Here is a 14,629-nt window from a genome sequence, read left to right as displayed (position 1 = left end):
CTGCACTGCAAAATTGGGAGAAGTACAAATTTCAAAAGATGGTGGTGTTTTGGTTTGCATGTATGTGGGTTAAAAGTAGATTTGCCATTAAACACAAACTGAATCCAGTTTCTCCCCCATTCCAACTTCCTTGTAAACCTACTTCAGTAGCATTCCAGATCCTTTGGATCTTCTTTGAAGACCCTTCCTAGAACTCAATAGGGAAATGAATCAGGAATAATCATCAGTAATTTAAACATCTCAAGGGGAAACTCTAGCCAAACAAACCAAGAAGAAGCAGAGAGACGCTTGTGTCGATTTGCAAATGCGATTCTCCACCTGCCCCCCTCTTCTGAAGACAGAGTTGAGACTTTAATTTCCTGCTGAGGCCTGCCTTGTGGAAAGAACGGAGCATAGAAGAAGATCCTATTGCAGGAGACTTGGATATCCTCCTCTAGAGACATCTTCCAAGGTGCCTTGATCAAACTGGGAGGGAAGTGGAAAGAACCTTTCCATTCCCTGCTCCGCGAACATAAAGACCCTGTAAAAGTCCACTTTTCTGGGTGTTTACAAGATCTCTGTTCCCTCTCTTTTCCAGAAGGGCTCCTTTTCAATTTCTTTACGAGTTCCAGCTTCCTTCGCTCCCAACAGAGATGAAAAGTGGTCATTGATTTCATGAGCAAAAAACCCGCAAGTTGAATGAGTGCTCCCTTCCCTCACCACCACTATCGCCACCATAAGCAAGCTCCAGGAATGAGCATCAGCTCTATCTTCTGGCGAGAGAAGCATTTGTGCAACTGATCCAGTGGGCATCTCTTAATGCAAGTATAAGGATGGCTTGAAAGAGCATAATTACATACAGACATTCCCTCCTCCTCCCCCCTCTCTCTCTCTCTCTCTCTCTCTCTCATCACACACGCACACACAAAAATCCAAGCTGTGTGTTATGGTATTGAAACCACTTCTGTGCCTCCATACCACATCCTTTGAAGTTGGCTACTCCTGGTCTGGAATGTTATTGTGGTTTTTCCAGCAAAGTGACAATGGAAAATAGCATTTTATAAATAATAATGTTTTGTTTGCTTTTGGGGCTTTTTTTTAAAAAAAACTTCAACAACTCATTCTGGGATTACAAATCCAAAGCGTTCTTCCTATAAGAATTAAGCACCGGGGTTTTATTTTCCTGGGCCATTTTTCACTGGAATTGCAAGATCTATTAAAAGATTGTGGGGAGGGGGAGTCTCCACCTTCTGATTTCTAATGGAGCCGTGTCTGAAACCCAACTGTCTGAAATCTGCTTAGATTTAAATTGAGGCAGCTGCTGTATGTGGTTCTGCAAAAATGCTGGGGGGGGGGGGGAGGTCCCCTCTGCTTTGTGGGGGAATGTCAGTGTGATGGTGCAGGGAAAGCAGGTTTGACAAATGGAAAGATGCAGTACTGTAATTCGGAGCAAATTGGCACGGGCACCTCCTGTTTATGCATACAGAAACACAAAAATGATTATCATATTGCCATTCAATTAAATCAGTGGTTCCCAAACTTTTTTTCCAACCATCCCCCCCAACACACATTCCATACACTCTTTGAGATGCCATTTCCCATCTATGAGCTGTTGCTTAAAAAAAAAAAAAAAAAAAGTATTTACATTAAAAATGATTCAAAAGTAAGCATATGAATTTTTTTACTGATTCATCCAGTGGACTTTTTTTCATCAGTTAACATGAACATCAATGAAGCTAAATGATTCATCAGCTGTTTCTTGACTGCACTGCAATCTTGGTGAGTAAACATGGATGCAAAATCTAGACCAGTGGTTTTCAAAGTGGGTGGTTCTGCCCCCCTGTGGGGATTATCTGGGGCCACTAAGAGGCAAGAGGGTGGCAGGGGGCACTGGAGGTGGGTCCCTCCAAGTTTGTTGAATATGTACTGTATTTATGATTAACCAGGCTGGAGCCTTGAGCAAAACACGGTCTTCACTTCATGTTTAAAGCTTTACTGCTCTTAACTGCTTTCAAAGTGATTTCCTTTGGTCATGTTTGTATTTGTGATTCTGAGTTGCCACAAGATAGCTGACTATTGGTAACAGATATTGATTTTCCTGTTGATTGCAGAACATCTGTGATAGGTGAAGGTTTGTACATGTTTGGTAAGTAGTTATATATAAATATTTTATGCTGTAAATTTCCTTCCCCCTTAAGTTTTCATTAGTAAGAATGTGCAAAAATATTTCTGCATGCAACATCTGGTATCACTGAATCAAGTTCATCGATTTTGTTGAATTAATTAAACTAATCAACCAGATTGGGGGGGGGGGTGATTGTTTCTGTTTTGCATTTTCTTGTGTGTTTGTCTTCCTTATTGGCTTGTGCAAACTGCTATTCTGAATAATGATCTTTAAAGGGCTGGGAGCTGAGGGAGGGGTGTATGGAACCAAGGGAGCAGTGGCCTGAAAAGGTTTGGGAACCACTGGACTAGACATTCAGCTCCCTAGGCTACAGTGGGGACATGGTAGATAAGTTGCCGTCCCCTGAAATTCTTTTTGCACACACCCCACACAAAAATAAGAGGACAATCTAGCTAAAGTTACAGGCAGTAATCCTTATGCACTTATCTGGGAGCAAGTCCCATCGAATTTAATGGGGCCTGTTTCTCAGTGGATATATACAGTGGTACCTCAGGTTAAGTACTTAATTTGTTCTGGAGCTCCGTACTTAACCTGAAACTGTTCTTAACCTGAAGCACCACTTTGGCTAATGGGGCCTCCCGCTGCTGCCGCGCCGCCGGAGCACGATTTCTGTTCTCATCCTGAAGCAAAGTTCTTAACCTGAGGTACTATTTCTGGGTTAGCGGAGTCTGTAACCTGAAGCGTATGTAACCTGAGGTACCACTGTACTGGGATTAGTTTGTAACACTGCATTAATTTTAATTAAAATTTAACCCATCTGACAGGATTTGCCCCAGCCACTCTGGGCGGCTTCCAGCATATACAGAAACATAATAAAACATTTAAACATTCAATACATGTATCAGATTGTAGATCCCAGTTTATACCGTGGGTCTACCTTCTGAGTAAACATGCATGGAATTGCATCGCAAATCCTTCTTCAAGCAACAGAATACAGTTTTGCCATAGGAAGCATCATCCTATTGATTTCTGTCAGCTGGCTCTAACCATGTCCTACTTAGAGGAGACCCACTGAAGCCATAGTTAGTCTCATGTGTACTTACTTCAACAGGTTTACCCTGATATGACTAATGCAACCCTAGGGTTCATTGTGGCAAATGTGTAGGATTATGACCAATATATTCCAGATATTCACCCTCATTGTGTTGCCATCTAATAAAATGAATTGGAAGCTTATGGGAAATCTGAGAGTGTTGGTTTATTCCCATTTTTCATTTTCCTCAGCCTTCAGTTCAGTTTTTCACGTTGCCCACATCAGTTTATAATTAAAAAAAAATCCTCATGAGAATTCATCAACATTTTGCTTAGCTTTCTCCTGACGCACACAACTTTGTATGCACTTTTGCCCAATGTTCACAATTTTGCAAACCAATTTCCCACAACAAAATGCATCTTGCATTTTTAAAAAACTAATATATGCATTTTTACACACACTTTCCTTAATATATACAATTTGTGGGGGGTACACCTTATTTGGTTGGAAATTTGGAGAAGTGTGGATTTTGCAAGGTAGCTTTCTGGCGTACCATTTCAGAAAGTGTTAATTGGTAGGTTTACGTTAAAAGTCCTATCCAGATTTGACTTCTGCCACTAATGTCCTTAATACAGTGACCCTCTCTTGATTAGTGTTCCAGAACCATGTTGTTGCCATCAGTGGAACTTCCCTTCTGAATAAATGTTCTTAAAATTAGAACACTGCTTTGACAATTGCTTTGAGTGGAGATTAATTATTTTATTTCAATATATATATAATGCGACATCTATGACACACAGAGAGACATACACGCATTAAAAGGTTTTCTACAGAATGCATTTTTAGTCTTTCAGCGACTGATTCCTAGAATCGACCACTTTCCCTTTCTCCTCCGTCCTTCAGTCTAACAACAGAAGGACAAAAGCTGAATTTCATTAGACTCAAGAGGATTCAGAGTCAATTGTGGTAGACCCACAACGTGTGCCACTCTTTAAAGCACTCTTACAAAAAAAGAAAAAGGGGCTTTAATAAGAAGAATACATTGCCTAATTACCCCACAATCTAATTACCATGAAAACAGTCCAGAAATTTCTCCTCGATCACATCATACATTTTATTATACCAAAATTGACTCTTACACTCCGCAGGTTCCATTAGGACCTCTTTCCAGACTTCTGATGCACTTGCTCTTAATCATCACAAATAAATCTGGGGATGCTTCTGAACCGGAGCCAAGCACTTTGATGCAAGCAAAATGCTTAACTCTCCCACTGAAAGCAGAAGAACTTGATAATAGTGCTTTACGCCGGGTGAGCTGTATTCATGTGCTTCATTTAATTATTATTTTTTAATCAAATATTATGTTCCAACCAAGGCTGCTTTTGTTAGAAGAATACAGATCCTTCTGAGAATAAATGCAGTCGTCAATTTCGCCCAAAACAAAAGGTGCTCCAAGCCACCAATTTTCATTCTACGTCACTTTGAAACTTAGACCGATGCTGCGGTAGGTTCTGGCAAACTGATTGCAGATACGCATTACTGTCGTAGATTCAGGACAAGTGATTTTAAAAGCGAAGATGAAAAAAAGACATCCTTATAATGTACGTCAGCTGGTGCTCATGGCAGTACGTAGGCATGCAATTTATGGGACATATGCAATCAATATATTTTGGTCTCCTGAACCTTGTCCTCTTGCATTATAGGAATCCCAGGACCCTCATTCCCAAATGAAAAGACAGTTGCTGGCCTTGGAAGTCATCAAAGAAGGGAGGAAGGCTCTGAACCGTTCCATTAGGAAAGAAAAAACAATGGTCCTCACCACACAGTTTTAAAATGCAATGGGCAACAGGAGGCACTGGTTGCATTAAATTTCCAAAGACACAACTAACTTCTGATCAGAATTCAGATCTGCATCTGTTAAGCTTCCCAGGCTAACTCCTTTCTTAGAAACCAGTTCTGAGTTAACTGACACACTTTTCACAAATTACCTTGGGTGGGACGGTCAGGAAGGTGGGGAGCTGATTCAGGGCACAGTAGAGGTAAGAAATTAAGGAAGACACTAATTCACCCACTTTGGTTATTTTAGTTTGGATTTTGCAACAAACTTATTTTTATTTAAAAAAAAAACAAAAAAACCACAACCCAATTATTATCCAACACAGGAATTCTTCCTATTAGCTGGTTGAAAAAAACCCCTGACCAAACCAAGCAAGAATGCTTGTATAATCAACAGTAAGACAATTCTACTTAGTAATGGAAGATAAGTTCCCATATATCAAATGCTGTCCTGGCCTTTTTTGCTAGTCCACCTTTGCCAGAGCCCTTATCATTATTCTGCTGCATTCTTCGAAATGTGAAAGGCTTATTTCTGCTGAGAAGTACAGCTTCCTAAATTCAGTGCTAACGTACTCCCACGTAATTGACACAGAACTGTGCCATCATTAAAAGAACGGTGCCTTTTCTTCTGTATGAGAAAGGAATCCATACGTGTTTTTCTCCCATTACTAACAGAAGGGAGAGGAGTGTTGAGCTAGTCTTTTATCCCCTGAAGCAAAACAGGACACAGTGCAAGTATATAATACTACATGAACTCTGCTCTGGCTCTAGAGTAAATTTATTTATTTATTTATTTATTATTTATTTATTTATTTATTTATTTATTTATTTCACTAAAAATAATATGAAGCAATTAAACAATGAAATTATCAATAAGGAAAATTAACGTTAATCATTTAAGAATTTTGAAAAAGATTATAACTCTTTTGAAAGTCTTAAGTTGTTAATGTTAACAATAGACTGAGGGCAAATTAATACTCACACCAGCTTTCGAAATAAACATCTAGGTAGGCTTGTCTAAGCAAAAAAATGTTTTTAGCAGGCACCAAAAAGACTACGGTGAAGGCACCTGCCAAGTATCAAGGGGCAGGGAGTTCCAAAGTAAAGGAGCTGCTACACTAAAATATAAAGTTCTTACGGGGCCAGTTCCACTGATCAAAGCAGTTAAGTGGGCACATAAGGGTTAAGCTCCCATGCATGCAGGAAAGAACAATGGTGGCCACCACGACCCCGCACCAAAAATATATGATTTCTGTAACCCTATCCCTGATCCCGCTCACGGTTGCATGTGCCTGCCATTAAGACAATGGCTTGGCTAAAGGCCTTCTCACACAGTTCTTGAATGTACATCTGAACATCAAAACTGCCCCCCACCCCAGAAAATGGTTTGCAATTGGAGGTTAATGGGGAGAATACCCTATATGTTTGGATAGAATGTTGTCGTTTTCTCTGCGTCTGCCTGTTCCCTATATGGAAACATTCACGTGATGTTACCATCAGCTGATGGAGAGGCCCTAGTGTAACACTTTGCTCAGGTCTTCTCAATTTGCTACCAAGTTCAAGGTGTCCCTATTAGTATATAAAGCCCTCAGCAACATGGGACCAGTTTACCTGACAAGTGCCCACTCGACTGCTTCAGTCAGTGGAATGGCCACTGTTACAGGTGCCACACAATACCAATTCTGCATATGAATGAAATTGATATTTTGGTGTGGCAGGAACTCCCTGCCTGTTGACATCAGGAAGGTGCCTTCACTGTTCTGTTCTTGGTGCTTACTAAAAAACATTTTTGTTTTAGGCAAAGCTTACCCAGCTATGCAGATTGTTGGCAATTATTTTAATCAGGTTTTTATTTTAATTATTTGCAAATGTTTTAAATAGTTGTTTTTAACAGTTCTTACCGATAATTTGTGTGGGTGTTTTTTTAAAAAAAAATTGCTTGAGGGTTGGTTGGTTGGTTGGTTGGTTGTCTTGCTTGCTTACAATCAAGCGGTATATACATTTTCTGAAATGAAATGAAATTATTCTCATGCAGAGCATCCATTGCAAAAAAGGGAGCCTGGTAAAAGGAGTTATTGATGCCTAAAGGCTCAGGGTTGGCCCAACCAATTAGGACCCATTTATTTACAGTATTGTGATAAATGATAAATAAATATGAAATAAATATTTGAAGCAGTCTTTCTGGATTTCTTTTCCTAATTCTGAGGTCCCCCAGGCACTGCAAATTTCACTTAACATTTGTTCTTTTCCTTTATATTTAAGTCTATAGGCTACAATTTCACCAATCCTCACCAGGACACCATTTAGCAGATCAACATTATTATTCTGGTTTCACAGACTGGGAAGAGGGAAGCCAAACTGAGTTGCAATAGGATGCCCACCTTGTGTAGGAAAAGCTGTGATTCGGGTCTAGATCACTAAATGTGTCATCAAGGGATAATGCACCATGCTCTCATGATCATTATGAGTTGCCATGCTTGGAAGGTTGTTTCTGTTTTCATCCCAGTGCTATTTGAACTGAAGCTAGGTTAGAAATTAAAAATTTCCAAAAGATGAGATGGAGGGAGGTCATGTTGGCTTCCTTCTTTGCCTATGAAAAAGGAGTTCCATCAAGACAGCATCTGTTGTTCACAACTGGGAGACCTGCTGTCATTTGCAAGTCAATCCCCTAAACTAAAGGCACAGGAGCAACAGAGCTGGGCATTTGACTGAAGGACAGACTATAAAACCCACCAAAAATAAATACAATCAATCAATCAATCAATCAATCAATCAATCAGTCTAAAAAAGCATCTATGCAACACCCTTCAGCCTATTTTAGGATTTTAGGGCTGTGTGTAACCGTAATAAATTATAATAAATGAGTAATAGGAAGGTGGTCCTTGCGGTGATAGTTGGACATACAGATCATAGCTCTGCCAATGGGGGCCACTAGCTCAGTCTCAGTTGTCTCCTTTGTGAAATGGTTAGAAGAGTGACCTACATAGGAAGCTGCCTTATTCTGGGTGGAGCCTTTGTTCCATCTAGCTCAGAATTGTCAACACTGACTGGCAGCCGCTCTCCAGGGCTTCAGCCAGGGAGTCTTCCCCAGCCGAATCTGGAGATGCTGGGAACTGAATCTCAAACCTCTTGCATGCTAAGCAGATGCTCTGCTTCTGAGTTCTGACCCTTTCCTTAAAAATAAAGATTCCAGTCCTCACAGTTCTGAATTAAAGGCTGGTTTAATGAGAACACAAGAAATTATACCAAGTTAGACCAAGAGTCCATGCAGCTCAGAATTGTCAACATTGACCGGCGGCAGCTCTCAAGATTTTTAACCAAGGGGTCTTTCACAGCCCCACCAGGAGATGCCATTGAGAATTGAGCTTGGGACCTTCTGCATGCAAAGCACATTCGCTAACACAAAGCTGCAGCCTTCTCATTACTTCACAGGGTGGTCATTTAAATGGATGGGGACACCCACAAGAGTCATTTTGACCCCATAATAGCAGTTGTGACAGTTCCTATTCATTCAAATGGGTATACTTAAGCTAGATTATGCACAACAAATTTATACTTCTGTCAGAGCTTTCAGGAAGTCCTTGAGAGCACAATGTATCCCAGGGAAAACCTCTTGAGATCTGAAGCACATAGCTGGGTGCTTAAGTCTTATGTATCCCAAATCTAATGGGATGTTCTCCTGTTCAAACCCCATTGAAATGAAAGGGGGTTGTCCATAGTCTTTTCATTTTTACAGGGCTTTCCAGGGCCTTGCAGAGCCAGGCAGAGGCCCAGGCCAGGTAGAGAATGTGCCCCCCCTTTTTTTTTTACCCTGGGGATAACTGAAGTCTTATAAATTTCTTTTCTGCGAATTCTCGAATTACACAGCAAAAATCAAGCAACTTTGCCTTATCATGGTTTATGTTTATCATTGCTAAACCATTTAGGCGTTCTTAAGCCATTGTTAATTGAAAGAAAGACTTAATTCATTTTAATATATTGAAACTTCTCTCATTGGAGACCACTGTAGCTGGTAATGATAAGAAAATGCATAATGCAATTAGAAGATTTGGAAAAACGTTTTCCAAATTCAAGTTTAGCATTTGAACAGCAATTTCTTTCGGTGACGGACGCCGGAGAAGGTTTTCTCTCGCGCTGCCAGCCATGGCCCCAGGGAATCCCACCACCACCGCCGCCTTTGCGCCTCCGCGTCCGCCCCAGTGCATCCCCTGCAATTGTGAATGTGCTGACCAAGGCCCCCTTTGGAATCAGAGGCCTGGGCCAAGTGGCCCATATGGTGCCCCCCTCTCTCTCTGGGCCTGGGGCTCTCCACAGAATATTTTTTGGGCTGTGCAGATTGATTCCAAGGGATGCCTGTTGCATTTTCCCCCCATATATGACATTGAAAATGGAAAACAAAGAGAGAACTTTTAGCCTCCTGGATGTTGTGGATGCACATGCATGAGTATCGCTAAGACCAATGCAGGAAGAAGCAGAACCAGATTGCCGTAAAAATGGCCAGTCTAACCAGTGCGTCCTTGCAACACATGCAGTTTATGGTGTAGTGGGGGAGCACACAAGTGTTTGCAAGCATGCTAAGGTGCCCCTGAAATTACCCTGGTAGCAGACAAATGCTTTGTGCTCATGTCCTGCTTGCAAATTTCTTATTCTGTGAACCACCCTGAGACCCCCGGGTATAGGAAGGTATATAAATTCAATAAATAATAGTAACAACAACAACAACAACAACAACAATGGAAGCATCTGGTTGTCCACTGTCAGAACAAGATGTTACACTGGATGGGCTCACGTTAGCCTGATCCAACAGAGCTCTGCTTGCGTGCTTATGTTTTACATGGATGGCTATGCTCTGTCTCCATGGTCAGAGGCAGTGATGCTTCTGAATTCCAGTCACTGGGAACCGCAGGAGGGGAGAGTTGCTCTTGTTGTAGAATCCTGCTTGTGGGTTTCCCATTACTGGCATCTGTGAGAACAGGATGCTGGATCGGCTAGGCCCCCTTTGGCCTAATCCAGCACTCACAATAATGATGATAATATCTTATTACTAGTCATAAACCACGTCGAGCTCTTCTAGCTAAGGCCCTTAAAATTCTTAACTTTATTATGAATGGCAACAATAATATTTTAGGCAGCTAAAATTAAGGACAGTTCAGACTCATCCTTCCTATGCCTGGGAATACTTGCAAAGGTGACTGTAAGCATGTTCTCCAGGGGGAAGCTTCACTTTCTGGGAGGCCTTGGGAACCATCAGCATTAGAACAAAGTCCTTTAGGACTCAGGTTGTCAGGACTTGGACCCTCACCCGTGAACCATTAGCGGCAGAGTTTTGCATTCAGGACCAAAGTTGTGCCTATATAGTTGGTGATGATTTCAGCCCCAAGGCTCTTGAGAACTCATCAATAAATTATGGTCCAGGCAACTCAACTACCCATTGGTATTCATGGCAAAACCAAGCAGTCTTTTTAGCACCACCACTCCTGCGCTAATCTATCCCATCTGCCTTGTGGGAAGCTTTCTGATGACATTTTATATATGCTTAAGTATTCTCACCCTTAACATTTTTGTAGGGAATGTCATCTGCCTTTTTTTTGGCAGGAGCAGAGATGCGTTTGGTTTCTGATACTGTTGAAATGTGTTGAATTTACATCATTTGTTTCTGCATTATGTTGTATTTGCTCTGTGTTGTATTTGTGTACATCTGTTTATTCTTGCCTTGGGAGTCTTTTTGGCTGAAAAGCAGCATATAAATTTTATGTTTCTTGTAAGCCTCCTTTTGAAGAATTTGTATCCTGAAAGAAGGGAGAAGGAGAAGGAGAAGGAGAAGAAGAAGGAGAAAGAGAAGAAGGAGGAATCTTCTTGGATGTGTGGCTGTTGTCATGATGTCACATTTCACGATGCTTATAATAGTCTCCATGGCGTTTGCTCACGCACAAACATATTTCAGAGCATAGATGAACTGCAAAAACCCCTCTCCATGGCTTTAAGATGTCTGTTTGCCAAACAAAACCCCCACCTCTTTCCCCAGTTTCCAAGGCCTGGGGGGGGGGGGAGGGGAATCTATTGCTAACCACTGGAACTACTGGTCATTGAAATAGCAGGGATGTAAGATCAGGCCAATGTCCCATCTAGTCCAGCATCATGTTCTCACAGTGGCCAACCAGGTGCCCTTGGAAACAGCAACTCTCCCCTTCTGCAGTTTCCTGCAACTGGTATTCAGAAGCATTGCTGCCTCTGACCCTGGAGCTAACATATAGAACCTAAGCACCTAAAAAGAGACCCCCAAAAGGGGCCATCTAGTCCAGCATCCTGTTCTCACAGTGGCCAACCAGATTAATGCAAAGGGACTACATGCTAGGCACTGTGCAGGAAAGGATGCTGGTCCTATAAACCCAGACTCAGAGTGTGTGATTATGAAAAGATGCAAGAAAGACAGAGAGAGAGAGAGAGAGAGAGAGGAGCACAATCCTGCAGAAAAAAATACAAAGTGCAAGGCCCAATGGAAGGAACAGGGCCCAATTGGATACCAATTTCAACAGCGCTTTTGCTTCCACTAAGGAAGATGTGGAAGGAACCTACGCACACCTTACTTTATAGTGGATTTGGGATGGCTGTTGCACACAAGTTCAACACAGCATCGACACAATGCTGTTCTCATCAAAACACCACCTGTTATTCATTTCACCAATTAATCTGGATTTGCCATTTTTTGTGGAAAACCCAATAAATTATAAACAATAAACCTATGGGAAAATTTAGATGAAATAAGAAAGGGGGGAATATAAAGGATGGTGTTTTGATGAGGATCACTCTGTGTGATCACTGTGAAATGCTTTACAACGGGCATGATCAGGCCCCAAATCTGCCATAAACGGCACCATTTGGATCATGTCTACTCATAAGTCAAGTCCTCTTGAATTCAGTGGGGCTGACTCCCAAGTAGGTGGACTTTATGAGGAGCTGCGAGCAAAGCTGCCAGCGTGTGAAAGCTTGTGGATTCCCCCAGGCCTGGCTGGCATTTCCTACCCATTTCACAGATGTTGGATGAGTCCGGACATCCTATCGTCACAGATTCTTTAGTACACCCCCCTCAAAAAGAAAGTCTGAGGACATCTCCTCTTCTTTCCTCTTCCCCCTTTCATCTAGAAAGCGCTCACCTTCCCGAAGGGCGCCTCCTCCTTCGCTCCCGCTGCTGCCCCCAGAGGGGTCCGGCCCGCCCTTGCCGCTCTCCCTCGCCTCTGCGCCGGATTCCTTGGCTGCCCCATTCATGCCGGCGGCAACTTCCTCCAAATCCAGGAGGTGGCTGACGCTGAAGTTTTTCCGAGCCTGGGGGTTGTCCGGAGGGTCCAAAATCCGCACCGGGTTCGGGGCAAATTGCTTATCCATGCCGAAGGCTGCCACAGCGTCCATCGCGGAGGTGGGGGGCTCCAGGGCGCCTGTTGACCCCCCACCCACCCCGGCTCACCAGCACCCAGCACCCACAAACCCAGGAGACTGCGAGCGATCCGGCTCTCCTTGCCTTTCCCCCCTCTTACTCCCCTCCCAAAAAAAAGTTCTGATGACCCCCGCTACACCCCCGATTTGCTCTTCCTGGCTGTGGTTTCCCAGGGAAAAGAGATGGGAAGATCTCGGTCTGCCTCGTGTCGACGTCTAAGAGAGGGGAAACAGGGCGAGGGAGCGCGCCCCCAATTTCCCCTTGCTCAGCCTAGCCCACAAAACTCTCTCTGGCTTCTTCTCGAGCCGCTCAGAGACCAAAGTTGTTGGTTTCTTTTTCTTTCTTTCGCACGACTCCCCTGGCTCTGAAATTGACAAGAGGTTGGCCCTCCTTTGCTGAAACTGACGAAGCCTTCCTCCCCTCCCTTCTCCTGAAACTGACTCAAGAGGAGCTGCCCCCTCCCCTCCCTCCTCTGAAATCGACAAAAAAGTTTGCTTTTTAACAGACAGACACAACCACACACACCCCTCCTGCTCCTTATTTTTCTGTTTTTCGGTTAGTCATCCCCCCTGCCTTTTTTTCTACAAGTTCGTTTGCGGGGGGAGCGTGTTTGGAAAAAGGACAGCTTTAAACGGGAAAATCATTTGCCTACCTGAAGTCCCCACCTCCACCCCAAATAGAATCATAAAGTTGGAAGGAACCCTGAGGGTCATGTAATCCAATGCCCTGCAGTGCAGGAATAGGCAGCTGTCCCTTACAGGGACTGGCATTATCAACCCCATGTTCTAACCAACCGAGCTATCCAGGCTGGTAGATTCTTAACTCCTAATTGGGGGAAGAGCGGTGGGTCAATGGTAAAGGTAAAGGGACCCCTGACCATTAGGTCCAGTCGTGGCCGACTCTGGGCTTGTGGCACTCATCTCGCTTTACTGGCCGAGGGAGCCAGCATACAGCTTCCGGGTCATGTGGCCAGCATGACTAAGCCGCTTCTGGTGAACCAGAGCAGCGCACGGAAACGCCGTTTACCTTCCCGCTGGAGCGGTACCTATTTATCTACTTGCACTTTGACGTGCTTTCAAACTGCTAGGTTGGCAGGAGCAGGGACCGAGCAACGGGAGCTTACCGCGTCGCAGGGATTTGAACCGCCAACCTTCTGATCAGCAAGCCCTAGGCTCAGTGGTTTAACCCACAGCACCATCCATGGTCAATGGTAGAGCACCTGATTTGCTTGACAAAAGTTTCTGTGTTCAATCCTCAATGGCTACGTCAGGTAGGACTGGGATACATTCCATACCTGAAACCCTGGATACTTCTTGCCAGTCGCTGTAGACAATACTGGGCATGGTGGACCAATGGTCTGAGTCACCAGAAAGCAGCTTCTTGGGTTCCTATGACTAAGTTCAGTTATCAGTGACATGTGGGGGGGGGGCTTTATTTATTTATTCCCCCTCCCATCTAAACTGTCACCATTCACCTCTATGGGGAGAAATTAATTGTTGTTGTTGTGGGGAAGGTCTTCCATCCAGGTGCTGGGCAGCCTGGCTTATCACTCTCAGGGATCATGGCAGGGTTTTCTGTCCGAAGCATGTTTTTCTGCTGAACAAAGAAACCCACTGCATTCTCCCTGCTTCTGTGGGTTTGCGTCCCCTCTTATCCTGCTTGGAAGCTTCCCCTTGGAGAACAGAATGCTGGGCTAGATGGGCCATTGGCCTGATCCAGCAGGCTCTTCTTCTGTTCTTCTGAACAGAAGCGAGGTTGCCCATTCCTGGTCAGAACTTCTCTTGCTTGCTACCTAGACTTCCATGTAACAGATCTGCAGAACAGATGAAAGTGGATCCTTGGAAGCTCCTCTAAGAAGAAGTGTTTTCCATCAGGGCCTGATTGGCTGGTCCAAGCCTTGGGATTTCACTTTGTCCCATGACTTTGTTGCTGTTTTTTAAACCCAGTGGGGTTTTTTAAGGAAGCAAGTAACCAAACCCACAGCACAGGATTGCAGTGACGAGAGGGATTTGTTCAGCCTCTGACTTCCAGACTTACTGGCTGGGATTCTTTCCAACTACAGAACCAACATATTATATTTTCATTGGCAGTTTCTGGAACACATGAATTGGATCCAAAATGTTAAATGAAAGGCTCCTGTCCATAACAAAAATGACAACGGATTTGCCGCGTGATGTCAATTTTCCTACAATGCTATATTTAAAAAAAATATTGGAGTTGCACC

At 43.4% G+C, this 14,629-nt stretch overlaps 1 protein-coding gene across 5 annotated transcripts in view; it reads right to left on the bottom strand.

The window, feature by feature from the left end:
• PRRX2 (paired related homeobox 2) overlaps positions 1-12,473 on the bottom strand; it is a 192,640-nt gene extending 180,167 nt beyond the window's left edge. For all 5 annotated transcript variants that reach the window (XR_013981410.1, XR_013981411.1, XM_080989976.1 and 2 more), the window contains exon 1: positions 12,128-12,473. Coding sequence is in view for 3 of the 5 variants with exons in the window: in XM_080989976.1 (XP_080846102.1) it covers positions 12,128-12,380 (253 nt within the window). In the remaining 2 variants the exon portion in view is untranslated. The remainder of the gene's footprint in view (positions 1-12,127) is intronic.
• Between the last annotated feature and the right edge of the window lie 2,156 nt (positions 12,474-14,629).

This window comes from Podarcis pityusensis (genome assembly GCF_964106645.2).
Source record: "Podarcis pityusensis genome assembly, chromosome: Z".
Taxonomy (NCBI): Eukaryota; Metazoa; Chordata; class Lepidosauria; order Squamata; family Lacertidae; genus Podarcis; species Podarcis pityusensis.
This window is presented reverse-complemented; position numbering and strand designations above follow the sequence as displayed.